The 26,644-nt window shown below is 41.8% G+C and overlaps 1 protein-coding gene across 3 annotated transcripts in view; it reads left to right on the forward strand.

Moving 5' to 3' along the window:
- Window positions 1-7,435: 7,435 nt before the first annotated feature.
- AMPD3 (adenosine monophosphate deaminase 3) overlaps window positions 7,436-26,644 on the forward strand; it is a 42,307-nt gene continuing 23,098 nt past the window's right edge. Inside the window, exons 1-6 of one of the 3 annotated variants that reach the window (XM_044425545.1) lie at window positions 7,436-7,630; window positions 12,730-12,955; window positions 14,563-14,758; window positions 15,151-15,316; window positions 16,060-16,279; window positions 16,930-17,059. In XM_044425545.1, coding sequence (XP_044281480.1) covers window positions 12,735-12,955; window positions 14,563-14,758; window positions 15,151-15,316; window positions 16,060-16,279; window positions 16,930-17,059 — 933 coding nt within the window. In that variant the 5' untranslated portion in view covers window positions 7,436-7,630; window positions 12,730-12,734. Of the gene's footprint in view, window positions 7,631-7,997; window positions 8,304-12,729; window positions 12,956-14,562; window positions 14,759-15,150; window positions 15,317-16,059; window positions 16,280-16,929; window positions 17,060-26,644 lie in introns of those variants that run through there. The other 2 variants (XM_044425546.1, XM_044425544.1) reach the window with 2 other exon arrangements.

Consider the following 26,644-nt stretch of genomic DNA (forward strand, 5'->3'; position numbering starts at 1 on the left):
GAAACAGCAAAAAATACAATAAAAATACATGTGCATGCATGTGCACACACATAGACAAGGCAAAAGTAATCATAATTTTAAAAATATGTACTCATATATTGATATGTTTTTCCCTCTTTTTGTAGTTTTGTGGAATGTATGTGGGTTCTTATTTACCTTCTTAAGTGTGTCTGTGTGTGTGCATGTGATTTTTTTTTTACCTTGAATGACTAGAGTCCCCACCATATGTAAATTAGCATCTGTATACCAATGAAAACGTATGTATGTACATACAAAATGCCATAAAAAGGCCAAAGAAGAAGAGAAAAATAGTAAGAATAACCCCTTGTTCCCCCATATACTCACCCAATTCACCAAAATCAGTACTCAATGAAAGCTTAGAAGTTCAGGAGCAAATTATTTCATCAATGTAGCCAGAGAGAAAATCCAATCTCTCCGGCTCGCACTGAACTTCGATTGCAGGCAGAGCTGGTTCCCCGGGACTTCAATTCCCTTAACAAATCCCTAGGGCACCACACACAACAGCAGCAATTGTTCAAAATAAAAGGGAAAAATGGTTAAATAAGCAGTAGGAACAGCACCAAACCATGATAGAAAAAATAGCCAGAAAAATAAAATACCATCCTAAGGAGGAGGAACCTGGATCCAGCCACAATTAAACGTTTTTACATATCAAGAATCTTGTGCAGTGTTGGATTTTCTCATCAGGGCAAAAGAACAGTAAAAAAGCACACACACTTGCGTGCCCGTTCAGTCATTCAGGACCAAATTAACCTTTTTTGCCATGCTCCTCCAGGAATGGAAAGTTCAGGGCATAGGCCCATTAAAAAAAATGCATAGATTTTGTGGGTGCTAATTTATGTATGCAAATATAATTAGAAAACATTAAGGTTTTCATAGAAAATTTCATAGAAGGAACTGAATTAAACTCCTTTTGCTTTCAGGATGGATGGATGTACCATCCCAAATTGTTCTTGCTTAAAACTTCCTCTCCACCCTCCCAGACCTTTGCTTATTCTGGTTCAAGGCAAGATTGGGAGGAATAGCAAAGAACTGCATGGTATCATGAACGTATACAAATTAATTGCAATCAAAATATGGCACACTGGCAAAGAATATGTAGAAATATATTGTAGCTACCCTCAGCCATCCTATTTAGGCTGCAAAATATAAGTGGGATTTACTTCTGTGTAAATGCTCATTTGTTCTTCCCTCACAGCACCAACAAACACAACCATATACCACATACAAGGTAACAGGATTCCAGCGGAATCCTACATATATTGGCACAGAAATAAACATTATTACTTTAATAGATTGCAGACTTAGATTTTGATTCTAAACCCCCTTGCTTAACACTTACATTTTATATGCTATGATTTTTTTAAAAAAATGAAAAAGAGATACCTGCACTCAAGTCTACATGAATGTGATGGTCTTCCATTGGGAAAGCACTTACTCCTAAATAAAATATGAGAGATGATGGTTATTGCTGAAAGTAAATTACTCATATATCCTTGAAGGCACTCACTCATCGTTCTCTCCACTTTGCGGCTTGCCTTGTACTCTCCCTCTTTCTCCCTCCAAAAAGTCCAAAAGCTCTGAGGCAGGCCGGAAAGATGAGCATGGCGGGCCAGATCCGGCCCGTGGACCATAGTTTGAGGATCCATGGATTAGGGATTCTGGCGATGTGCCACTCAGCCTGCTGCTCAGCAGACTATCTGAGCTGATAGAGGTGGTCTTGGATGGGATACTGAGGTTCCCTAGGCTGTTGGTTTTGGGGGATGCCAGCATTCATGCCAAGGACACCTTGCCTGGGATGGCTCAGGATTTCATGGCCACCATGACGACTGTAGGTCTATCCCAACACATCATCCACCTAACACATATCGTGGGGCCCACCCTTGACCTGCTTCTTCAGCCAGGTGTGGGGGTGATGATCTGCATGTGGGGGACTTTGAATGAATTTCTTTGCTATGGTCAGATCACTGTGTGCTGAAGTTTAGACTGATCGCAGGTTTTCCCACCTGAAGTGGTGGTGGTGGGGAGGCATTAAGATGGTGCATCCCCAGAGGCTGATGAATCCAGAAGGCTTCCAGAAGGCTGTAGAGGATTTACAAGCTGATGCGGCTCCAGTCCTGCTGAAACCCTAGCTGATCTCTGTAAGCACAGCTGAACTGTGCAGTTGCGCTGTTGAACACCCTCCCTGTAATACAGCTCTTTTGGCTCCACTGTATATCCCGGAACTAAGAGTGATGCAACAGAATAGATGATTTGAATGCAGACAGATAAAAACTCCTAGTGGATGTAATCAAACGCTCCTATGTGCCTATAATCAGATACACTTAGGGCAGTAAGAGCAAGAAAAAAAAATCTGCCTCTACCCAATCTTCTATTTGCAGCCCAGCAGAGCTTTTTAGGGTCACCCAGGGCCTGCTACATGCTGGCCCTAAGAATGCTGTAGCCCCGTTCAAGGCCAACTGTAACATCCTTGCCGGGTACTTCCAGGACAAAATGTCTTGCATCTCCAGAACTTAGACTCGTGTCAAAACAGTTGAATCTGGCAAAGTTCCCAGAGCATAACCTGGTCTTGTTTCACTTGATGAGTTTCAGTTGGTACAGCTTGAAGATATGCCCAAATGCTTGGAGAAGAACGTATAGTTCTTGGAGAAGAACTTATAGTCCTTCTCCTACTTGAATGCTTGGCTCCAGAGGGTGTTACTTGGGGATTATTCCTTGGCCCTGTGAATTCTCCAGCATGGGTTCCTCTGGGGTTGGTCCTATCCCCATGTGCTGTCTAACATCTACATGAAATGCTGAGTGGGACCATTAGGAGTTCTGGCATGCACTGCCACCAGTATGCTGATAACTGTACTCTCTCTTTCTCCTTTTCATCATCAGGTGAGGCTGTGAAGGTGCTAAATAGTGCCTGGCTGTAACAATGGAGTGGATGAGGGTCAACAAACTGGGGCTTAGTCGTGACAAGTCAGAGATGCTGCTAGTGGGTGTTTTTCTGATTGGATGGAGGGTGCTCAGCTTGTTCTGAATGGGGATGCACTCCCCCTAAAGGAGCAAGCTTGTAGACTGAAGTTCTCTTTGATCTACCTTTGTCCCTGGTGGTTCCGGTGGCTTCAGTGGCATGGAGTGAGCTTCAGATGGTAGCCCAGCTATGCCCCTATTTGAACAGGAATATTCCAGTTTTAGTAATCTATGTTCTAGTAATCTTGACATTAGATTACTGCAATCCATTTTACACAGGACTGCTGTTGAAGACCATTCAGAATCTATATCTGGGGACTTCCTCCAATGGACAACTTCAAGAGAAGCCCAGAAAGAGGGAACAAAGAGGGACTTCTCAGTGGTGGATTCCCAGTCATGGAAAGATTTTTCCACTGAGGCCCATCTGGTGCCCACCTGGTGCATCAGGTATTTCATGGCATATGCTGGGATATTTCAGTTGTTTTAATCAGGTCTAGTTCTATTGAAATTGTTTTAGATATTTAAACTGTTTTAAATCTGTATACCAGTCAGTCCTAGAGATCAACCCTGACTGCTCTTTAGAAGGCCAGATAGTGAAGATGAAACTCAAATACTTTGGCCACCTAAGGAAGGACTCACTGGAGAAGAGCCTAATGCTGAGAACAATTGATGGCAAAAGAAGAAGGGGACAGCAGAGGATGAGGTGCCTAGATGGAGTCACTGAAGCAGTTGGTGTGAGCTTGAGTGGACTCCGGGGGATGGTGGAGGACAGAAACGCCTGGAGGAATGTTGTCCATGGGGTTGTGATGGGTCGGACACGACTTCGCGACTAACAACAAACTGGAATTTTGTACTGTGCTTTATTGTATCTATATATTTCTTGCATTTCTTTTTATTATAATTCAAGAAATTGTTGTGAACCTCCCAAATAGCTTCAGCTATTAGGAGGTATAGCAAGAAAAAGTGAATAAAATTAATACTATGTCTTATACAGCTGTTGAGAGTCAAGAATTCTATAGGCATGAGATGCTCCCCCACCCTGCTTTTAAGCTCCAAACAGGGGTTCTGCTAGTGGGGAAAAAAAAAGAGGTCCAGCTAAAATTCTAAGGCGGCAATCAATTAAAGCAATATCGTCATCTGTTAAAGCAACAGTAACACATGTAGGGTTGCAGTGGAAGGCTGTAATATTATCCACAATTACCAGCAAGTTCTGAGTAGATATAAACAGGCTTACAGAGTAAACCTGACAGTCAAACACTGATTCTGCAGCAGAGCTCTGGCTCAGATTAAGGCTACAGTGCTGGACATGCTTCCTCCAGATTAAGCCTGGTTATGGTTAGGAAACATACTTAATTGGGAATAAGCACTTATTTTGTGATTAAGGCACTATTTGTGTTTATCCTATCCTTTCCTCAAGAGATCAGGCAGCACACAGGGACCATGTTATTCTCACAGAGGACTTGCAACACTTTGCACTGAGGCGTACTCCTTTTCCCCATGGCTCCCCCAGAAAAGATTCTGGTCCTCCCACATGTGACTCACACCCCCCGTGAAGGGTGGGCTGGGCTTTGGGGTATTAAAATAAACCCACAAATAGGTAAACCAGTGATTCCGGCCTTCTTCCAAAACCCTACCTGTGTGCTGTGACAACAACTGTGTAGCTGGATTTTCAAGGCCATGCATGACAAAGGTAGAGTATGTTTCCAGTTTTATTTTCTAACATATTATCCCAGACAAACAACTTACGCTTGCTTTACATCAGGCAGCAGGTATAATAGGTGGACTCTTGGACTGGGGCTCAGGAGATCTGAGTTCTAGTCCCCACTCAGCAATGAATTTCACTGGATCAGTCACATACGTTCAGCCTAGCCTACCTCACAAGGTTGTTGTTATGAGGATAAAGTAGAGAGGGATAGAACTTTGGAAGTTGTCTTGGGATCCTTGCAAGAAAAAGAAAGGCAAAGTATAAATGTGCTGCAGTGATAATAATCCAAAATTTATAGCCCATGTGCAGTCCGAGTTGATCCCTTCTTTTGCCTATTATCTCCCCGTAGTACTGCCATGTCACTCTTGACTGCTGCCTCTGTAGCCTGGCGCAACTGCCCACGAACAACCCACAGTTCACACAATGAAAACCCAAGGGTTACTCAACCCAGCCCTAGCATCTGATTCATAAGAATCAAGTACCACTACTGAAGAGAGTGGCTTCAGTTCGGCATGATGGTCATGCAGGCAATGGGGGCATTCACTTTATTGCTAAATGGACTGCACTCCAGTGAGAGTAGGGAACCTGAAAATATGTGAGAGATGCTGACTAAACACCTTGTGTAAAGGATGCCTATGGAGCTTAAGTAAGTAATGGATGTCAGCCTGTATCTGGACTGGTAATTAAATCTTAAGGCATGCATTGCTTTACTAAGATTAATGTGGTTTTTCAAGTTTCTTGCTGAGGTAAGAAACTTTACTGAAAGTATTCTTGCAATCTAATTTATCACTGTGTTCATCCCCATAATGCCAGAGCAACCAAATACTCTGCATGAATTTAGGTTGCCCACATATTATTCTTTATAAATACATAAACCTCTAGAGAGGGGAATTCTCTGGGTGTGCATCAGTATTGTCAAGCTTGAAAAATGAAATCAATGAGTTGAACAAGGTAATGCCATGACTGCTTCAAAATGTGGAATTTACCTTCGGTATCTGCCCCTGGTCAGGTCTCAAAGCTACTCTACCCTACCCTGTCGGAAAGGACAGAGATCCTTGTAGTTAGACCACATGCCTGATCTCTCTACCCACTCCCAGGTGGGTAGAAGATTATCTTCCAGGTATGAATATGCAGAAGAATCTTTTGGAACGGTTTGGAAGGGAGGGCACTGGTCATATCCCAACAATGAACCACTGGTGGAGAAAGGAGGGTTGTCCCCCATAGAAAGTATTAGACCTGTGGGAAGAAGAAAAGGACAAAATAACCTTCTCTCTCCAGCTCTGTTGAGCCCCAAAATTGGTTGTTGCTGAAGTTAAGAGATTTCCCACACATGGGATACTTCACTGAAGAACATGCTCTCCCCCACATAAAGTGTAGCTTTCCCTGCCATGTCTGGGGTGGCCAGCAACTCAGCAGAGATGAGGCATCTGGAGTGGCAATAGGTCAATCCTGCCCAGCTCGGGCTCCATGACTACTAAGGGGGCAGCCCCTGCTCCAATGAAGGAAAATGCTGGGAGATGAGTAGGAGCTTTCCCTCCCTGCATTGACCACCTTATCTCATAATAACCAGCTTCAACTACCACACCCCACCCAAAGTGAAGGACATGTTTCATTCATTTCAGTGGAAGGTGCACAGCATGCTAAAATCTCTCCAGCTGAACAAAATCAATGAGACTGAGGAGTGTTCCACTCTATGGATCCTGGCTGTAAGTTAGCCTAATTCCCTTAAGCATATTTCTGGATTGGCTTGAGGTAGGCATTATGCTTTTATTGCAGCACTACTCATCTCTACTCAGGTGTGCTCAAACCACTTTCCTTCTTTCTGTTGGAGACAGCAGCCCTTCTCTGGATATGGACCAAAATCACAGTCGCTGCCCAGCAATAGGTTTTCTGTCTACAGCATGCTTTGGACCATGTCCAAAGTGCACAGTCTCATTCTGTGCCTCTTTATGCAGAAGTCCCACTGCTTGCAATGGGATGTAGGTGACAGCCATCCTTTTCAGAAACACAAGAGGTAAAAGATTTTTTTAGGCATTTTTGGGATGTCTCTCCACACACACACACACACACACTTCTGTGACATGTGCTTTCCCCTAATCCTAAACACACTCTCCTGAGAATAAGTTCCACCAAATGCGATGGGCCTTACTTCTGATTGGATACACCCACTGTTTGCTCTTCTTAAATATGCCTCTCGCAGTCAGTTGTGGTGTGCTGGCCTGAGACCTGGGAGCTTCTAGGGCCCACTCAAGCCATGAAGTTCACTGGGTGACACTGGACCAGTCACAGACACTCAGCCTAGCTTACCTTGCAGGGTTGTTGTTATGAGGGTACAATCAGTGGAGGATGACTATGTAAGTGGAATATAAATGCAGTATACCTGTAAATGTAGCGATATCTAGAGCTTTAATTTAAGACAAATGATGCACGTCCTTGTCCCATTGAAGGCAACGGACAAAGAACTCCTATCTCTGGCTTATGCTCAGGGTTGGTTATCTACTCATAAACAGTGAGGGCACGTTGGCTCCCCCGCTCCCCGCCACTGGGACACAAGGAAATGTGCTCTGAAGCACGCAGAAGTCTGGCACAGATTTGTAGATAGTCTTTTAATCCGAGATAACCTCCCCCGGGAACACGCTATATGTTGTTCTCGCAAGGGCGCGGCGCACCCGGGCAGCCTTTGCCAAACGCGGGGAAACGGAGATTTCCTGCTTTCCTTGCCAGAGCGGCCTGGCGTTATCCCTTCCTTTCCACCAGAGGGACAGAGCCGTAACCTGAGAGCCTCCTCCTTCCTTGGTAGAGAAGTTTCCCGGGCACGTTTAGGACTTCAGGAGGGGTCGTCGCCTCCATAACGAGTTGTTCGAACGACTGCGGTTCCCGGGAAAGGCGACCCCTTTCGGACAAGGTTTCCTCGGGAAAGAGACCCGCCAGTGGGACGTGACCTAGGTAAATTCGGCGCAGAAGAAGGGCTTAATGCTTTGTGCTCACCAGTGCTACGCACCATAAAATTGGAAGGAGCGTGGCCTGGCTTGGCGTTTTAATCCCGCGCTTCCGACCTCTCCGGCTTTATGCAGGCAGGAAGCTTACAAGGATGCATTTGCTCGCAGTTGTGGCCAGAGGGAACCGGAGGAGTGAGGGGAGAAAAAAATAGCTCATTTAATCCTCGCTGGTACACCTTCTCGGGGTTGGGCTTGCCCAGGGGAAGCAGGTGGCCTCTTCGGCCGCGCTGCAGTGCCTGAGACTACAAAGGATGCGGGGTCACCTCTCCACAGCCGGGAAGCAAAACGTTTTGTCTCTGGGAGATTAAAGCCTTCGGTCGTCTCAACTCCGCCCTCCGCGCCACACTACCCCTGAAAGCAGGAAGGGAGGCATCCGAGCCCGGGGGTGGGGATTGCCTGCATGCCTGCCAGTGGGAGGGGAGCGCCGCCGGCTTGACTAAGTGGCGATGCTCACCGCGGGAGCTGCAGAGCGCACGGGGGATGAATGCGGCAGCTGCTGGGCACCGCCGCTCCTCCTCCGCTTTCCTTCCCCGGCTGGCTGACCGACTGGCTCGCCTGAAGGCAGGAAATCAGCCCGGCTCGTTCAGCGAGCTTCGCCATGACTTCTTCGGGGGCGCTAGGTAAGTCTCCCCTGCTCCCAGGCGGGAAGTGGAAGGGGGCGCTGAGCTGCCCTTGGAGGATGAGCGCGGACTGCCGCTGCTAACCCAGCGAAGCGCGCGGCTTCTTTGGCACCTGCAGAGCCGCAGCCTCGAGTTGTGCTTACCCTCGGCTCCCGCCGCTCGCTGCCTCTGGCTCCGCTCCACGCCGTCTCTGCTCTCTTCGCCATAGCAGAAGACCCGTTTTTACGGCGTATCCTCATGCAATATTCAAGACGGCTCTAAGTCTTCTCTGGATCTATACTTGGCTTGGGGAATCAACAAAACGAAAGGGGGAGAACAGTTCCCGAAGAGGTTAATCGGGGACACCACAACATGGCTAAAATTTAAAGGATCCTCAAACTATACGCTGCCACATTACTTAGAAACAAAATGCAACAGGTTTTTTTTTTTTAAATCTTATGCCTTGTTCTTGCCCCAGTGTTCCTCCTGTCCTTGCCAAACAGCTCATTCACTGTTGAATAGGGACTGTCCATGTTACTGGTTTCGCAAGGGCACAAGCACCAGAATGCAATGACATCACCAGCCCTCGGTGGTTCTTGGGTACTGCACATAGTAGCTTTCCCAAGGAACATACTGACTTGGGATGATGGGAGTTGTAGTCCAGTGCATCTGGAGCACACCAAGTTGGGGGCAGGCTGGTGTAGCCTGTTTTTTAGTGTTTACTGGATTTAATTTAGCATTGTGAAGAGATGTTCTGAATGAAGTGTGGTCTGTTAACATGAACTGCTTCCTATTTATTTCCTTGAGTTGGGAGTGTTGGGTAGGGCCTGTAGGTAGATGCTGGAAATTCCCTTATGGGTGCAGTGAGCAGTGTTGGGCATTTACTTTTTTAGTTTATCAATCCTGTGCCAGAGCAAAACGTGAGCTGTTTTGTCTGAGCAATAAAAAGCAATAGTGGTATAGCTCTGTTACCAATCTCCCTTAAACCCAACAGACAGAACACAGAGCTGGACTTAGAACTTGTGCAGTAGTTTGGTTACAGCAGGATATTGCTGCTTAGCAGAAATGCTCTTGGAACATTTCAAAGCCTTGTTGCAAAACCTTGTAAGGTCTAGAATAAAGAAACAGGAAGAGGAGTTTTACAATTTAGGAGAAGCCATTATAAAACAAAAGGGAGGTTTGAAATTGAGCAACAATTTCAGTTCCCAGTTTCCTGGATGCCAACACCGACAAGGAAGGATGCAAGGTTATATACTTTATGTAATGAAGTAGGATTGCTGAAAAGGCCTGGATATATCAGCAGTCGCCTGGATATATCAACACTTAAAATGTGATTGTATGTTTGCTTATGCAGAAGTATTGAGCTATTGAGCTCAGTGAAGCTTACTCTTGAGTAAGACCCACATCCTTAATGTTAGGTATCATTTATAATGTGAAAGCCACAGTCAGTTTCCAGACAGATTTCAGAGCAAGTAAATATTAATAGAGGATTGTTTCCTGTAAAGCAGCAAGCTCCTGTATCAACAGTTAGGAGGGTGTCAAGCCTAGATACAGCTCAGCCATGCCCTAGAGATCTAGTTTAGTAAATACGAGCACAGTAAATATTTTACTAGTATTTAGTAAACAGTAAAGCCAAAATTTTCACATCACTGGTTTAGACCTAGGAATTTAACATTCACTGCCCAGATTCAAGCTGCCACATAGACTGGGGTTTAAAAAATACCTTATAGATTCATATTAATTTTGATCAGATGTTAACAGATCAATTAGGTTTCATACATTATTTCATATGCACAAGGAATCTAGACTGCATGACAGAACTGTAACTGAGTGCCGCAAGGTTACATTGCAGAGTAACTTTATTCCAGAGTTACTGCTATAGAGCTCATGAAGGTAGGTTGATTCATAAAACTGAAATGTAAAGATAGAAACAGAGCGAGTCAGAAGGGGCCTCCCGGGCCATCTAGTCTGACTCCCGACTCCAGCCGGCTCTGCCCACCATGTGTATGTCCAGCTATGTTTGAACACACTCACCGATGGGGCCTCAATGACCTCTCGTGGAAGCCCATTCCACACCCTCGGGGTCCTGACAGTCAGGAAGTGCTTCCTGGCATCTTAATGGAACCTTGGCTCCCTGAGCTTTGCTCCGTTGGAGCGAGTCCTGCCTTCCCCTGCAGGGGAGAACAGGTCTCTACCCTCCTCCGTGTGATATTCCCTCGCATATCTGTATGTTGTCAACAGATCCCCTCTGAGTCTCCTCCAGGCTGAAGAGACCCAATTCCCTCAGTCTCGCCTCATACCCCATCCCCTGCAAACTGGCCACCAATCTTGTGGCCCTACGCTGCACTGACTCTAAGATATACATGATTTTAAAAAAATGAAGCTCTTTATGACTGAAAAAAACATTTTGATATATGTAAGACATTATTTATTATATTTTTACACCACACATCACCTTAAAAGTTCTCTGGATGGTTCGCAGAATCACCTTATGACAAGTATGCTTTCAGAATGGCTAGGAATTCTGATCTTCATCTTCTTTTTCCCCCATATATAGATGAATGAAGGGATATGACTTTAGACAGTGGCCTAATTTAAACAGCTCTCCTTTTCACATAAGCATATAATTACAACTGCTACTATAAAACTGCTTGACATTAAAAAGGCATAAATAATGGTGAATATTTGCCTTCATTTGAAAACTCCAGTTTTTCTTGCTATGATATTTGAATCATATATTTTAGTTAATATTTTATAGCCTACTCTGTCATAAGTGTAATAAAGGTGGCTAACAACATATTTATTTATTTATTATATTTATAGCCAGCATTTTTTCCTTTAAAAGAACTCAGGGGAGCTTGCATAATTCTCCTCCCAGTCTTCTCATAACAACGACCCTGTGAGGTAGGTTGGGCTAAGAGTCTGTGACTGGTCCAAATTCACTCAGTTGGCTCCATTGCCAAGCAGGACTAGAACCCAAATCTCCCAAATCTCAGTCCCACACTCTTAACCAGTACACCACACTGGCTCTCAACATATGTAACAGGATGCAGATATACAACATGCAATCTTAAAAATATAATTAAAACAGTTGTATAAATCAAGGGCAGCAATTTAAACCCAAGGTATAATTAAGTCTAAAATTGAGGTAAGAGCAAAATTAAACAATCAAACATTAGAAACTTGAGAAAGCTACGTTTTGAACTTTTGTCAGGTAGAACTTAGAGGGGGGCTCCATTTGGAAGGAGGGTCCAGAGCTACAGTGGTGCTAGAGAAGTTTTGTGGCAGTCCTGAGGGTAAGACTTCCAGGGCTGATCTCAAGGCCCAGGCAGGTTTATGAGGGAGTAGGTGGTCCTGCCCCCCGCACCCCAATCTGCAAGTCCTCTTTTAGGGACAGTGCACCCCGAAAGATTGAATTGCCTCTCTCAGTTCTCTGGTGCTCCTGCAAAGAGGAGAAGAGCTGTGCAGGATCAAATCCGGCCTGTCCATCCAGCATGCCATTCTTACAGCCGCCTGGAGATGGTTATTTCATTCTATACTACCTGAATCTTGCTTGGTGGTTTACACCAGTTCACGAAACAGAAAATACAACCAAACACAAGATTTCCAATATAAAAACAATTAAAAGTAGCCAAAACAGTATGATATAGAATAAACCTGTGAAACACTTCGGATACCTCTGGGAAGGCCCATGAGCAGGACGCAAGCTAACTAGTGCCCCCCACTTACCTTTTCCTGCAACTGGTATTCCCCTGCTTTTGACTGGACTTCAATTTGCATTCTCAAAGTGTCTATTAGAGACTGTAGCTTGGAACAGCATGGGTTAAAGTGGTCATCCCTCAGCTCACATTCGCAGTGCCCTGACAGAGTCAAATAAAGTGGTGCTGTGGTAAATGTAGGTCTAATTGTGACAAGGGTGCCTGGTGAAGCAGTTGTTCAGCCACTTCCATCACCTCGTGAACTCTGTATGGAAGAGCTCAATGCATGTTCTCAGTTTCATCAGACCACTTCAGCCAAGAAGGTTGTCCTTTGCTTTAGCATACCAGCTAACCATCCTCTTAGGAGAAATTGGGGTGTTCCCAGAGTACACATTTGCCTCACCACACAACTATGAAGCCTTTGTGGATTGCACCTGGTATATTCAGGACTGGGTTATATAGCAAAATGTTAGTCTAGAAAAATCCAAATGCATCACACAGAAGGACACAGAACTTCAAACATTCCTGAAGTTCTAAGCTTCAATGTAGTTATTCCCATGGTAGGGAAGCTTACTATGATGAAGGGCTGAAATATAGCAGATCTGTGGTAGTTTACAATGAGCCTATTGTCTACCATCAATAATTACAATGATAGCAGTTGTCTACCTTTAAATTTTCTGAGATTAACATTAACACAATTGTGATTACTGTCTAACATTTAGTTTCAATCTTGTGCTTTTTTTTAATAGCTGAGATGCCCAGACTTTTTCCAAAACTTAGCATTTCTGAGGTTGATGAGTCAGTGCGGCTTCTAGCTGAAAAAGTTTATGCCAAAGTTCTTAGAGAAGAAGACAGCAAAGATGCCTTATCGCTATTCACCGTGCCTGAGGATTGCCCCATTGGGCAAAAAGAGGCAAAAGAAAGAGAACTGCAGAAGGAGTTGGCCGAACAGCAATCTTTGGAAACAGCTAAAAGGTTTGTCTGATGATCATGCAGCTCTAACTCATGGTGCAATCCTATGCATGTTAGGCAGAAAACATCCTGCAATTTCCAGCATTCCCAGTATAGTAGGAGTTACAGAACTGGGAATGTTCCAGTAATGTTCTGTAATGTTCAGCTTAAAAATGAACAGAACATAACATGTTCTGTAATGTTCAGCTTAAAAATGAACTGGATTGTGCCCTTAAAGTAAGTTTTTTCAGTATATATTGAAACACATCATATGTGGTATGGTATCCTTGAGACTTGAATGTAGACAAAGTAAAATTTCACTACAAAACTATGCTTGGAATGAATAACAATGAGAGCATTTTTCTTTGGGCAATCTGTACCACCGCTTGCACAACACAATTGTGCTATTCTGTAGCAACCAGTGTAACTTTGCCACCTTTCTTTCATTCTACAAATTCTAGCTAGCATGTGCATTTACATAGAACTGATTTTGATGCCCAGAAGAATCAGGCCTTTCAGACATGCAGGTTATGCATACTTCAGAAATTTTGCTTCTTAACTATTGTTAGAAGCAGGAACTTATGGATTTGCCTTTCGTAAAACCTGGGTTTTCTCCCACTACCTCTTCCTTGCATTGTGTCCAGCCTCTAGTTCGATTTGTTAAAGAACATTGTCTTGGGTTACAGTAACGTGTATAGTCCTATAAAAATGTATTAAAAATAGAGACTAAAAGTAAGGAAATCACGAGTCTCATTCAGCCTTCTTCACACACTGCTGCATGCAGGATGCAGCTGCATCTTTTTGGCTTTTCTTCCATTTCCCTCTCACCTGGTGAGAGCATGTGGCATAAGAGGGCCCATCTGCAGCTTCCGTATGCCAACCTTGCCATCCTGTTCCTCACCAGGGCCAAGTGTGCAGGCTGCTGCTCTTCAGACTACAATTAATTATGCATGCAGCCCTGTGCAGCTGGGATGTACACATGAAACACATGCATTGGCTTCCTCTAACACAGCCTTCCCCAACCTGATGGCCTTCAGTGACATTTGGACCGCAGCTCCCAGAGTTCCCATCCGGCAGGGCCATTGACTGGGAGTTCTGGGTGTTGCAGTCCAAATGTGTCTGGAAGGCACAAGGTTGGAGAAGGCTGCTCTAACATCTAGCAGATGCTTTCTTACACAAACAGTTGAACTAAATAACATAAATATTTTTCTTTTGTGTGGGAAACTGTCTTCAAAATACATGTTCAAAGTTTAATCAGAAGAGGACTTCAGTGTTTGAATGCTGTCAGATTTAACTGGGATACTCCTTCAGTAAAAACTTTTTCTTTGATAGATGAAAATTACATTTAATGTTTCTGCTGATGTGCTGCCTAACGTGTCCTCAGTATATTGTCATGCTTCATGGCATTGTACTTGTGCAGCATCCAGTGAATGTTATCCTGAACAATTGCCAGCTGTGACATAAATACTTGTGTCTGGAATTTCTAAGTGCTATAAGTAATTTTAGTGGAATGATGAACTGATAATTCAAATATGGAAAGTGTGTGTTGTTCTGCAAAAAGAACAGACTCTTTTGTTGCCCTAGTTGTAAATGTCCTATTCACTTAAATGTTGTATGCTATGGATACCTAGGAAGAAAAGTTTCAAGATGATTCGATCCCAGTCCTTGTCATTGCAAAGTCCATTGCAGGAATGGAAGCCTCCACCAGCCACTCTGTCTGCGACTCCTCCAACTCCAGTTCTTCCAGGTGCTTTTCAGGCTGCCCCTGGGCTGTACGATGTACCAGAATTTCAAAGAGTCGCAATTAGTGGGGATTACTGTGCTGGGGTAAGGAATCAGTCTGTTTTTTCTTAGCTCATTGTCTTTAAAAAAGTGTGTGTGGCATACAAATATATGTGTTGCACATATGTGTATAGTTTAGACTCCATGCAGTAGAATTGGATATATAAGGGGTTTTTTCCTTGGTGATCTTTCGTTGGTTAATAAGGACACATTATAATCCATCTCCGGGCATTCCAAGAACAGCAGCAGTAAACATGGAAGGAGAGGGACTGCACTAGCCCTGCCCTTCCAGCATCACTTTTGTTGCCCTGTACATCTGGACAGCAGCTTTGTGCAGAGGAGAGCCTCCTGCATCCATGGGGGCTTTCCTCATGATCTGCAACAATGGTGTTCTTAAAATAAAAAATCCATGTTTTAATAATAATTTCTGACTTCAGGTGAGTGTTGATGATTACGAACAGGCTGCCAAGAGTTTGGCAAAAGCTCTGCTTATTCGAGAGAAGTATTGCCGGCTTGCCTACCATCGATTTCCTAGGACAACAGCACAGTATTTATGCAGCATGCGGAATGAAAAATGGAAGATTGAGGATGAAGTGGTTCCGGGTGAGCTAACTGATTTTTTAAAAATTCAGTTTGGCTTAATAAAACATAGGGATGGTTTTTTTACTTGTGTGGCTAATGTTATGCTGCTAGTCCTCTGGGTCAGGGCATTGGCCCATCTTGTCCAGTGCTGCTGACACTGTCTGGGAGCTGCTGTTGAAGAGTGTCAGTGTCCCACCTGTCAGCCACCTCTTTTCTACTCTGAAGTGCCTTAGCTAGATAGCTGAAAATAGTACTCTAGCAGAATTGCAAAGCAGAAGGCCTCTGCGTCTTTTCCTGCTCTGTATCAAATGCTTGTCAGTCTCAGAGTTCGGTGCTTACAAGCATCGAGGACACAGCTGAAATGATTGCAACCTAAGTTTACGTTTTGGGTGCACCTGTGCTTTGAGCCAGATAGATACCACCATACTGGGCTGAATGCAGAAGTTAAACAGAGTTGAAGTGTTCCAAATGATAATGATAATGATAATGATAATAATACAATGGCTTGGATCTAATGGTGTCATTCCATCAGCAGAAGGGAAGCTTGTAAGAGGGGCTACAGGGGATTAGCGGATAAGGAAATGCCATTGAATAAGTAAGTGTGGCCCCAGGGTTCTGTAAAAACCCTTTATGATTTTAATCAGACATTAAATTACTCCTTTGAAACTGATTCATTTTGTTTGTTTGTTTGTTTTGGGATGTTGTCACTAGGAATAATGCTGTATTTTGAAATATACCAGAAATCTCTGATTTATATTTTACAGATTTCCATCCACCCCTTAAAGAACTGCAGGATCCTTACAACCTTGATGATTCTCCAGGGAATTTGGATTACGTTGTAAAGATGAAGGAAGGCATTGCTGTAATTTTTGAGAATAAAGAAATGATGGAACTTAACAAGCCACGGAGTTTGCCTTATCCTGATTTACAGACATACACTCTTGACCTCAGTCATGTGCTGGCCCTCATTGCAGATGGTCCTACGTATGGCTTTCTTTCACTATAATATGCGCTCCCCAGAGAGGTCCGCCTGGCGCCGTCGTTATTTGCTTTTCGGCGCCAGGCAAAGACCTTTTTATTTAAGCAACATTTTAAATGCTAATACAACTGAATTTTATCTGGCCAGGGCGGCTTATTTTATAATGTGTGTTTTAAATTATGATCATTTTATATGGATATTTTAACTTATTGTTTTATCTAGTGTTGTAAGCCGCCCCGAGGCTTCGGCGAATGGGGCGGCATAAAAATGTTTTAATAAATAAATAAAATAAATAATTCTAGACTATTGTATATTTTAGTAGTTGCAGCATTGCCAGTATTCACGCCAGTCCTAAACAAGATCACTTAGAAGTGAGAGCCACTGCGTCCTGTAGATGCGTGGCTAGGACTGAAGCCTTCAAGGCTTAATAACTTGAAACCTCAAAATGTGAGGCAGAGATGAGGGGCGTATGTAGAGAACCTGGGTAATGGCAGTGCTTGAATTATACCTCTGATGGTTTGTGTAGCATTAATCAGAATGAAGATTTATTAGTTATATTTCTGATTCTTAGTAGATAATCTAAGTATTTCATTTAAATAATTTTCATCTCTCTTGAGCTGCTGGACCATATGTAGTAATATTTCTCTTTTTGCAGGAAAACATATTGCCACAAGCGGCTGAACTTTCTAGGGTCTAAGTTTGGTTTACATGAGATGTTAAATGAGATGTCTGAGCTTAAAGAACTAAAAAGTAACCCTCATCGGGATTTTTACAATGTGAGAAAGGTAATTCCTTTTTAATTCTAGTCAATGTCACTTATCGAAACTATCGCCTGTATGAAACAATTCAAATGTGATATTGTGCAGAATGTTACGTCAGGAGAGCAGCAAGTTACTCTTGCAAGGTCCAGGTGCAGACTCACTGTATAGTTTGGTTATGCGATTCACAAAAGAAGGACACAAATTGGGATTTAGAGCAGTGTGTTGCAATGTCTGTCCCGTTGCTAGTAGAAATGCTCCTGAGTTCCAGAAATGCTCAGAAATGTTCTGAGTTCCACCCTATCTGTAGCTGTAACCCTGTGGTTGTTCCCCGTGGGAGATGGGAAGGGTTTCAGAAGGGAAGAAATGAAAATTTCTCACTTTTTTTGATTGTTCCTCTGCTGTGCTATGTAGCAGCAAAGGAGTCTGGTTTGGGAAGGGAGATGCTAGCAGTCAACATGAGTGTTTTTAGAGAGGGAGAGGGTTTGAGTGTGTTCTGGAATTCATGAAGAGGTTATTCAAACCGCTTCCTGCTCTTCTGAAACCTTCCTCTATACCAGGAATAGGGCACACATGTAGCCCATAATTTAAGAACTTAAGAAAGACCATGCTGGATCAGATTAATGGTCCAGCACTCCGTTCACATAGTGGCAAACCAGCTGCCCATGGGATCCCTCAAGCAGAATGGGTGCAAGGTTTCTACCTGCCCAAGCTGCTCAGCAGCTGGTGTACGGTGGCATGCCCCCTTTGGTGAAGGAGGTAGCATGCAACCAACTTTTTCCTCCATGAATTTGCCATTCCCCTTTCGAAGCCACCCAAACGATGGTTCATCACTACTTCCCGTGACAGTGAATTCCATGTTTCGTGTACTGTATGAAAGAAGTCCTTCCTTTTCTCTCTCCTGATCTCCCACTGATCAGCTTCCAGGGCAGTATTATAGGAGAAGGAGAGAAATATCTCACTTTCTGATTTTGCTGTACCATGTATACCTTTAAGTAGCTCTACCATGCCTGCCTTTACTAGACTTTTTTCTAAGCAAAACAAGCCCAGGTGAAGTAATTGCTCTGCCTCTGTGTTCCCCCCCCACATTGCCTCTCCATGTAAAAAAATCTGGAAAAATGATCCTTAGTGACTCGAGAGTGCCAAAAGAATTAAATTTTGTTTGAAAATAAGCAAAATTTAATAATGTAGCATTCTGTAATGCTGCTGAATTTCAGTAGTATATGAGTAATTTGGGTTTTTCTTCCAGGCACCCCACAACCTGCAGCCCTATGATAAAGGTCCAGGGGGAAAAATGCCCCCCAGAGCTCCAGAAGTTGCCTGCCCTGCTATATAGCATGGAGAGAGAGCTGATCTCCATGATGGGTACAAAGATGGCAAAGAACAAAATGGAATGGCTGAAATGGGTGAAAAAAGTATATATAAATTGAGAGAGAGAGAGAGAGAGGGAGGGAGGGAGAGGAGAGCCAGTGTTGCATACAGGTTAAGAGTGCTGAACTGAGGCTCAGAGATCTGGATTCTAGTCCCCATTCAGTCCTGAAGCTCACTGAGTGACTTTGGGCCAGTGAGAGACTCTTAGTCTAACCTACCTCACAGGATTGCTGTTGTGAGGATCAGGTGAGGAGAAGGAGAATTATGTAAGCTGCCCTGAGTCCCTTGAAAAGAAAAAAGGCAGGGCATAAATATAAATAAATAAAAATGGAAAGAAGTAGCAGCTTAGAATTCTATTGCTATTCCACGAGGGTTGTATGCTTGCTGGGTTTTTAGTCTCTCCTCAAATTTATACTTGCTAAAGCTCCTTCAGAGTCAGATGCCCTACTATGCCGTTCTATGGATATTGATTATCCAAAGACTGCCACTGCCTAGCACAAAGACCGCCCATGTTCAGTGAGGGGCACGGTGACCTTGCTTAGGCAGGAATGGTAGAAATGTCACCTTCACAGAATTACTCTGGATTCTGCAGTCTTGTTAAATGCTTGCCGTGCACTTAAAGCTTTCAACACTCAGGACATAGCACAAGCTCAAATAAGCTATACATGAAGCACTAATAATAGTGCTACCTTCTCATTAGTAGTCATAGAACATGTTTTGATTGGGTGCAAAGAAAATTTTTCATACTGTTGGAAGATGCATAATAGAGGATATGATTAAGCTATATCTCATATGATCAATGAGCATACAGTTGATATGCTCATTATTATGATTAATAATTTTATGAGCATATGCTTAATATGTACTATACTATAAAGTGTCGCATCTTTGTTCAAATAACTTTTATAGAGTTTCTTTTTGAGTATGAAGGCAAAGAGTTAATATTTCCAAAGTTACTATGGCTAGTTTTAACAGCAGATTTCTTTGTACTACCTTTATATGAGGTATCTTCAAAAAGTTTCTGCACTTTTATTTATTTTTTTGCCAATGCCATTAAAAAGTTGGTAAGATGCTGGGAAAAATGCATTGCAAAGGAAGGAGATTATGTAGAAAAGTGATGTAATTTGTTTTTGAAATTCTTAATAGAGTTTTAAAAACTGGAAACTTTTTGAAGAACCCTCGTACAGTGGGGCTGTGCATAATGTGAATTTAAAAGAAAATCTGTGCTCAGCCATAAGTAAGCTATAAAGTAGGCAAATAATTTATTATCATTATTTTAAAATAATCCTGTAGCATAAATTAGGCGTTATTCAATTATTTGAATATTTTGATTTTTTGCAAATATAGCAGTGTAATGTAGTGATATGAGGTAAGAAAGGAAGTATATCCCTGAAGTAACTAGGACCAGGAACTACGAGGAAATTAAGGGACTTGATTCAGGCACATTTCCACACCTTCTGTATAGTACTCAACTGCGAAATGTAACACCCTGTTCATGCTTCATGGCAAACAGTGATATTCAAAGTGTTTTTTAAATTATTTTTTATCCTTCTTTTAGGACCAAACCTTTAAAAACTACTTTACAGCTTAAGAAATTAAGGACAGAACATTAAATATCAAAACAATCCATAAAACAACCAGAGATTAAAACCAGCGTTTGGTCAACATTGTATGCTATCCTAAATGCTCAGGTGTGGCTGAGTATTTCCTCCACCACCCCAGCAGTCAAATCAGGAAATACTGCATTGCTTCTCTAGAATCAGTAGGTATGAAGAAGCAATGTGGAAAAAACCGCGATGTTGCATTTTGCACAACTCCTCACTCCTCTATAAAATCACTAGCCTTTATAGTGGCTGTGTTACTGAAGAGACAATTCCCATATTTGCTAGCAAAGGAAGTATTTTCCATACCATAGGAAAGTGGCAATTTGGCTGGGTGGATGCATTTTAAGTCTTTCATGCCAGTATCCTTCCCGCTTGCTTGGTTATTCCTGTCGTAACCTCACAGGCTAGTTATAGAAATGAAATGAAATGATCTGAGTTCTTTTATGTATAGAATATCATCTTGGTTGAAACTGAGTGAAATAAGACAGCCAATCAATTAATTGTGAGGTTCTGTGCTTTTATTGTTAATTTTCTTTATCTATACAACTATGGTCCTGTAAGCATGGAGTTTTGATGGTTGGTGCTTTAACGGTATCCTGGTCCATGTTGGTCTAAAGCCAAATTTGTGATTACCTCTGTTCAGCCAGTGAAACATACCTGGGAAAGGAAATAGTAGTTTTCTTTGTATATGCAGACACTGACTTTGCTTAGTAGCAGAAGCCCTGGTTGTCACACAAAGCATGAATTAAATTATATTTCATTTGACAGTATTTTAGATTGCGTGTTTGAACTGACAGCTGCACTTCCTGCCAGATTACAGGATAATGTTATTTTAACATAATTGATCATATGGACAGTATCTAACAGGATGCTTATTTCTCCCCGCTCATCCTCTTGTGCCCTGTAGATTTTGTTGTGCAAGCGGTGGGTTCTGCAGATACGGTTGCTTAAGTTTGGCCCATTGCTATCACAACAGAGATTTAACACATCACAGAGGCAACCCTGAAATTAAAAGAAGTGTTTCGTTAAGCAAGCCCCGCCTAATTGCCCTGTTCCAGAAATGACCATCTTCACTTTTATCTGGTTGTTGCTGGGGGTGCTAAATCTCTGTTCTGTAACTGGTGGGTGCTGCTGGCAGGTGGAAATTGGCAGGGGACAGAAGTAACCCTTAGGATTCTTCCCTGTAATTTTTTTACCAGCATATAGAGTTGCTTATTAATGGAAGCTTTGATACACTACTTGAGCCTGTGAATTTACATTGTAAATGTAGGTTTAAACTGTAGTATAATATAAATAAGGTTTTAATACTATTCAAAATATTAACCAATTTTACTTTGCCTAAGAAAACAGTATTTCCTGCTATCTTGTTGACACAGATCCCTAATACAACCCCCTCATTTGGATGTCTCAGACTAATTTGCATGTTATCCATCTGCAGCACTGCTGTGTGTAGCTGATAAGGTTGATTAGAAGAAAAAAAAATAGCCAAGAAAGGAACACAGGGAAGTAAAACAAAGCCTAACTTCCACACCCACAGAGTTGTTCATTTCCTCATGGCATACTTAAAATAATACTTGCCTGGTGTGGCAGTAGTGAAAGATGATACAGAATGTATCTACTGCTTGATTAACATGATGCTCTTAAAACAGTTTAAACTTATGCAAACATAGCAGCATAAAATACAGTATCATATCATAATCATATAGCTTTTTTTCTTGTTGACAAACTTGCATGTGGAAAAGAGAAGTCATTCCTGGAAAGTGTGGTTAAGGTACGATGCAGAATCGGTAGAAGGGAGTCTAAGCGCAAGTTGGCCCCTTGGTATTATTTTCTTATATTTGGTGGATGTACTCATGGACTTGAAAGAACAGAGACCAGCCTGGATGGCTTGGAAAGGAATTGGGCAAATTAAGAGGATACGGCTACCAGTGGCTGCTGGTCATGATGGCTGTATGCTGCTGCCAATATCAGAGTCTGAACAAGCCTGTGCATACCAGTTACTGGGGAGTACAGCTCTTGCAGTCCAGTCCTACCTGTGGGTTTTCTGTAAACACCTGTTTGGCAACTGTAACTAGAATGCCAGACTAGATGGACCTTTGATCTTGCCTGATACAGATCTTCTGTATTCTTAATTGCCAATTTACTGTAAAGACATTTACAAATAACTGCACCGTTCTAAGTAAGGAGCAGACTATTCTTTTCATATAAAGATTTTACAGTTCTCAGCCACAGATGCTGTTAAGTGAATAAGTGCAGTGCTGATTATATACTGCAAAGTAATGTGAATCTCATTAAATGGTACTAAAAGTTATAATTTATCTTCTAGTGTTATCAGAGATCTGTATTTTTTAATTTAAAAGTGTGTTAGGATTTATTTACTTTCCACAGACATGTGAATATACCTGTTCAACATAGTATAATGTTTATGCTGCTGATCCATTCTTGGACATTTTCAATCAGCACACTGACCTTGTTTCCATGCAATAGGATGTTAATGCTAAATTTCTTGTTTAGTTAAAACTGTATAAGCTAATCTATTGCCCCCTTTTAAACCTATGGGAATTGAGGTCTGTTAAAAATTTTGGGATCCCACATCTTGTTAGCGGTTCATACTGTCTTACTAATGACCTTCTGTCTGGTGGCTTATAGAGGTAGTACTGTTTACAAGAGATGTTATGTACTTGAAAAGTTGTGAGTGAAGGATACCCTTTGCTGAAGTGCCAGAGAAACATATATCATAATTCTGAGTAGGCTGCTTGAGACAATTATAGTTACACAAGGAGCACTACCTGTTCTAAATGCAGAATATTTAACTTGTTGACACATTTAAAATATCTGTGTACATAGAACTATCAGATGCCACCTATGTCACTGATAAATTGGAACGTGCCAACATTAAAAAAATGTTGGAAAGCTTGGCTTGGAATGGAAGATATAAAGTGGCATTCTGTCTGATGGCCAAGCTGGTCAAAGGTGGCCAAAGAGAGGGCAAGGATTCTTGTAGGAAATGGTGGGGGGGATTATGAGGAAAAGAAAAAATAATAATATATCGAGTCAGTGTGCCCCTCTGTTACAGATCTTCACAGAGGTATGTGTTTTTCTTAGTGCCTCCTTTCATTATTCATTTCCTGTTCCTGGGATTGTGGACTTAAAATAGGTCTGCTTTGATGTTAGACCTTAATATCTGTACGGGGTGGAACAGAGCACTCCAGACCTGCCCCCTTCAGATCAGACCTTGCTGTGTTGAACCAGCAAGGTCTGAAAAGTAGCTCTGCTCGTGTTCATTTAAAGCAAAAGTCTCTCTGTAAGGACAGATGCTTTCTTATCAGGGTTCTCAGTGTACAGAGAATTTCCTGACATTCAAGCAATGGCAAGCAGAGCTTCTGTTTAGCTCTTACCAGTCCAACATAATAAGCTTTCAACTGGATAGGGTGGGCCTAGCATGCCTGGAGATGTAAAGAATGGGACCAGCATACCTGATCCCAGTAAACACACTTCAAACTCTCACACATCAAGCAAATAGGACTATATATCTAGCTGGATCCAGTGTTGCTGTTAGGTGATAGCAACCCAGGGCAGAGTTCTGCATAAAATTCTAGTGTTGGTAGAAAGTGAGAGAGCATTGATTTTCTTAAGATTTTCACTTCCATTTCCCAATGTCAATTTGTTCACTGTTCCAAGTAGTCCAGCTTGTTTCTGCATAAGGTTTCAGGGTGGGTGGGTGAAAACTTGTATGTGTGAAAATTTGTGCGCTGGCTGGATCTGACTCATAAACATTTATGCAGAAAGGGAAACTCGTAAAAACTGTGCAATAGGTTTCTGGCATATCACCACAGTCATGGTTGTTCAAGGTCAGAAACAGAAAAAAGGAAAACAGGTGTGTCTTAGTGGAATACCCTGAATATGCATTTTAAATTTTTCAGTGGTGGAAAACTCTAATTTAGGGTGTGGTGTAATGGCTAAGATGAAGGGCATTATAATGGCTTATATAATAAGAAACATCATGAACATTGTGATAAAGTTAGTTAAGTGAGGTGCTAATTTTTCAAGAGCACGTATTGAGGTATGAAGTGCTGTTTGGGATACGGTAAGGATGACGTCAATGGATGTTGGCATGAACTAACAGGGCAGTTTTAAAAATGCAGCTTTTATCAAGCGGATGCTCAGTGCAAATTGTTACAAGCAGTGTGCAGATTGATGGTCTATGCCGATAGTAGTCTAGTAGCAAATTGCTCTTGATCTAGTCACATATTAATTCAGTTGACTCAAGAGCTTGGCTCCATCTTTCTCTGTTCTTAGTCCTGGTCAAGACACCATTGTTCAGTCAATCAGTGGCTGATTGTGTTCCCTTTATCCTGTTGCTACCGATTCATTGCTGGGGCTTCCACTGTTTTATTTGTAGTTGTCTTTCTCTAGCTGTTATTTGTTATAGCATGTAATTTTGCATTGAAATTATGTCACTTGCAGCCAATGTGGTGGTTAGAGTACCAAACTGGGGTATTCTGAGATCCGGATTCTCATCCCCACTTGGCCATGAAGCTCTCTGGGGAGCCATGGGCCAGTCACTCCCTCTCAGCCAACTCACCTCACACCATTGCTGTTGTGAAAAGAAATTGGAGCAGTGCAAGCCACCTTGGTAAACTCACAAGAGGAAAAAAGTGGGATATAAATGCAATACAATAAGAATAATTGGAGAGCTCCTTTCATTCTGAAAGAAAGTGAAAGACAGGGTTAATTTTAATAAATAACACTTCCTCCAACATGTCTACATATGTATGAGGTGAATAAGACTGGTTACACTTACAGATGGGAAAGAAAAGTTCTGGGAAAGAAACAGGAAAAACGTGGAGAGAGCCTTTTCTGCAGTGGTTTTTGGAAAATGTGGACAAGTATTTTCTCAATTTTTCTGGCTTGTTTCCAGTTTTCCCCCAAACCTTCACCTCTCTAGTTGCTCTACCTGCTGTTTCTGTGGAAGAGTTTAGATAACTATATTGGACCTACTTAAAATTAGCATGAAAGGCATTACACAAAGTGTAATTTGTCCCTGCCACACATCCCCTCTAGCCTTACTTTAGATTTGTAAAGATACTTAGATGCTTACTACTTAAAAAGTATGTTCTTGCTCCTTCACTAATACTGTTTTATACATTTAATGGCTATTCAATTTCAAATGAAGATTGATTTTGTGATGAAATATCCTTATATTCATGGCAGAAATTGTTTGAGTTTGATTTTAGTGCAGATATTTTATGCACTAGTTGTTACAAAGCACATTTAATAGAAAGGGAAAGAACAAATAAAGCTAAATATGAATTATGTACCATAATTCACCATAACCATAGGAACCAAAAGGTTAACGGTATATATTCTGATTTGACTTTCTGGAAAAAAAAACCCTGATTTACAAAGTTGGTTTCCTACCTTCTAGTTTTAATAGTGCATAATAAGTGTATGCTAATACATGTTCTGCTATGGAACACTAATTAGCTTAATGACATTTACTGCCTCCTGAAAACACCAGGCATTTCAGCAAGTGGTTTTAGGATCAAGAATTCATTATAACCTTTTGAATTCATTATGACCTTTTGATTAATTTATTTCTCTGTCTGGATTCACACTTTATTTGGTATAGTCAGGTAGGTTCTGAGTATTCAGTATAAACATAATGATGAACTGTTCCCCCAAAAATGACTATCCTGTTGGGCATTTAGAAATAAACTTGCCTGAGAATAATCTTTAATGCTGGAAGTTATAGAACAGCTATAGCACAGCATTTTGGCAGAATAAAAGACATAGTTCATAGTATTTGTGAACATCCTTCGTGTCTGTTTTCACAGTGCAGTCCTGTGCATGTTTACTTAGAAAAAAAGCCCGCTGTGTTCATTGAGACTTATCCTTTTGGAAATATGCATTCATCCCTGAAGTGTGTACTTACTTCTAAGTCCCATAAAGTTCTTGTGACTTAACTCTAAGTTGAGTGAGTATGGGGTTGCAGCTTTAGCATGTTTAAGGGTTAGTGAAACTTGGAAGATGTGTTCACTTGCTACAATTTGTTCATTTGAATGCGGTCAGGCCAGCATTATTTTTTTCTAATTAAGGTATGCCCAATTTGGTTTATTTTGACAAAAAAGAAAAGAATAAATTGTCAGAGGTATGACTTGCAACAGGTTATAGTATGCTGAAAGTTGTTGAATTTTAGTTCTGTGTTTCTCTAAGATTCAGACAGAATCCACTTGCATTTTCTAGCTTTAATCTGCTTTTTTGGCAGTGCTAGCAATCAGTTGGTATAATAGTTGCATCCATAGCCTTCCATGTATGCTTCTGAATCTACTGGGCTTCCTATAAGCATTTCATCAAGGAAATGATGGTCATCTGCTGGCCTCTGAAACAGAAAACTTTTCCAACTCTAACTCTATATAAGCTGTAGCAGACCTGCTGGGTGTCCTTTGCAAAGAAGGTTATTTTAATAACATGACAGCTATTATGATAGTCTTCCAAAATGTAGGAAGACAACTAGATGATAAAACATATGACTCTTCAGTGTCAATATACTAATGCTCAGTGTGGGAAACAAACAGCATGAACTTGAACTCTTACTCCAGGAAGGAAATTATGACTTGATAGTGTAACTGAAACC

The sequence above is a fragment of the Varanus komodoensis genome, unplaced genomic scaffold (genome assembly GCF_004798865.1).
Source record: "Varanus komodoensis strain SLA01 unplaced genomic scaffold, ASM479886v1 scaffold16, whole genome shotgun sequence".
Lineage (NCBI taxonomy): Eukaryota > Metazoa > Chordata > Lepidosauria > Squamata > Varanidae > Varanus > Varanus komodoensis.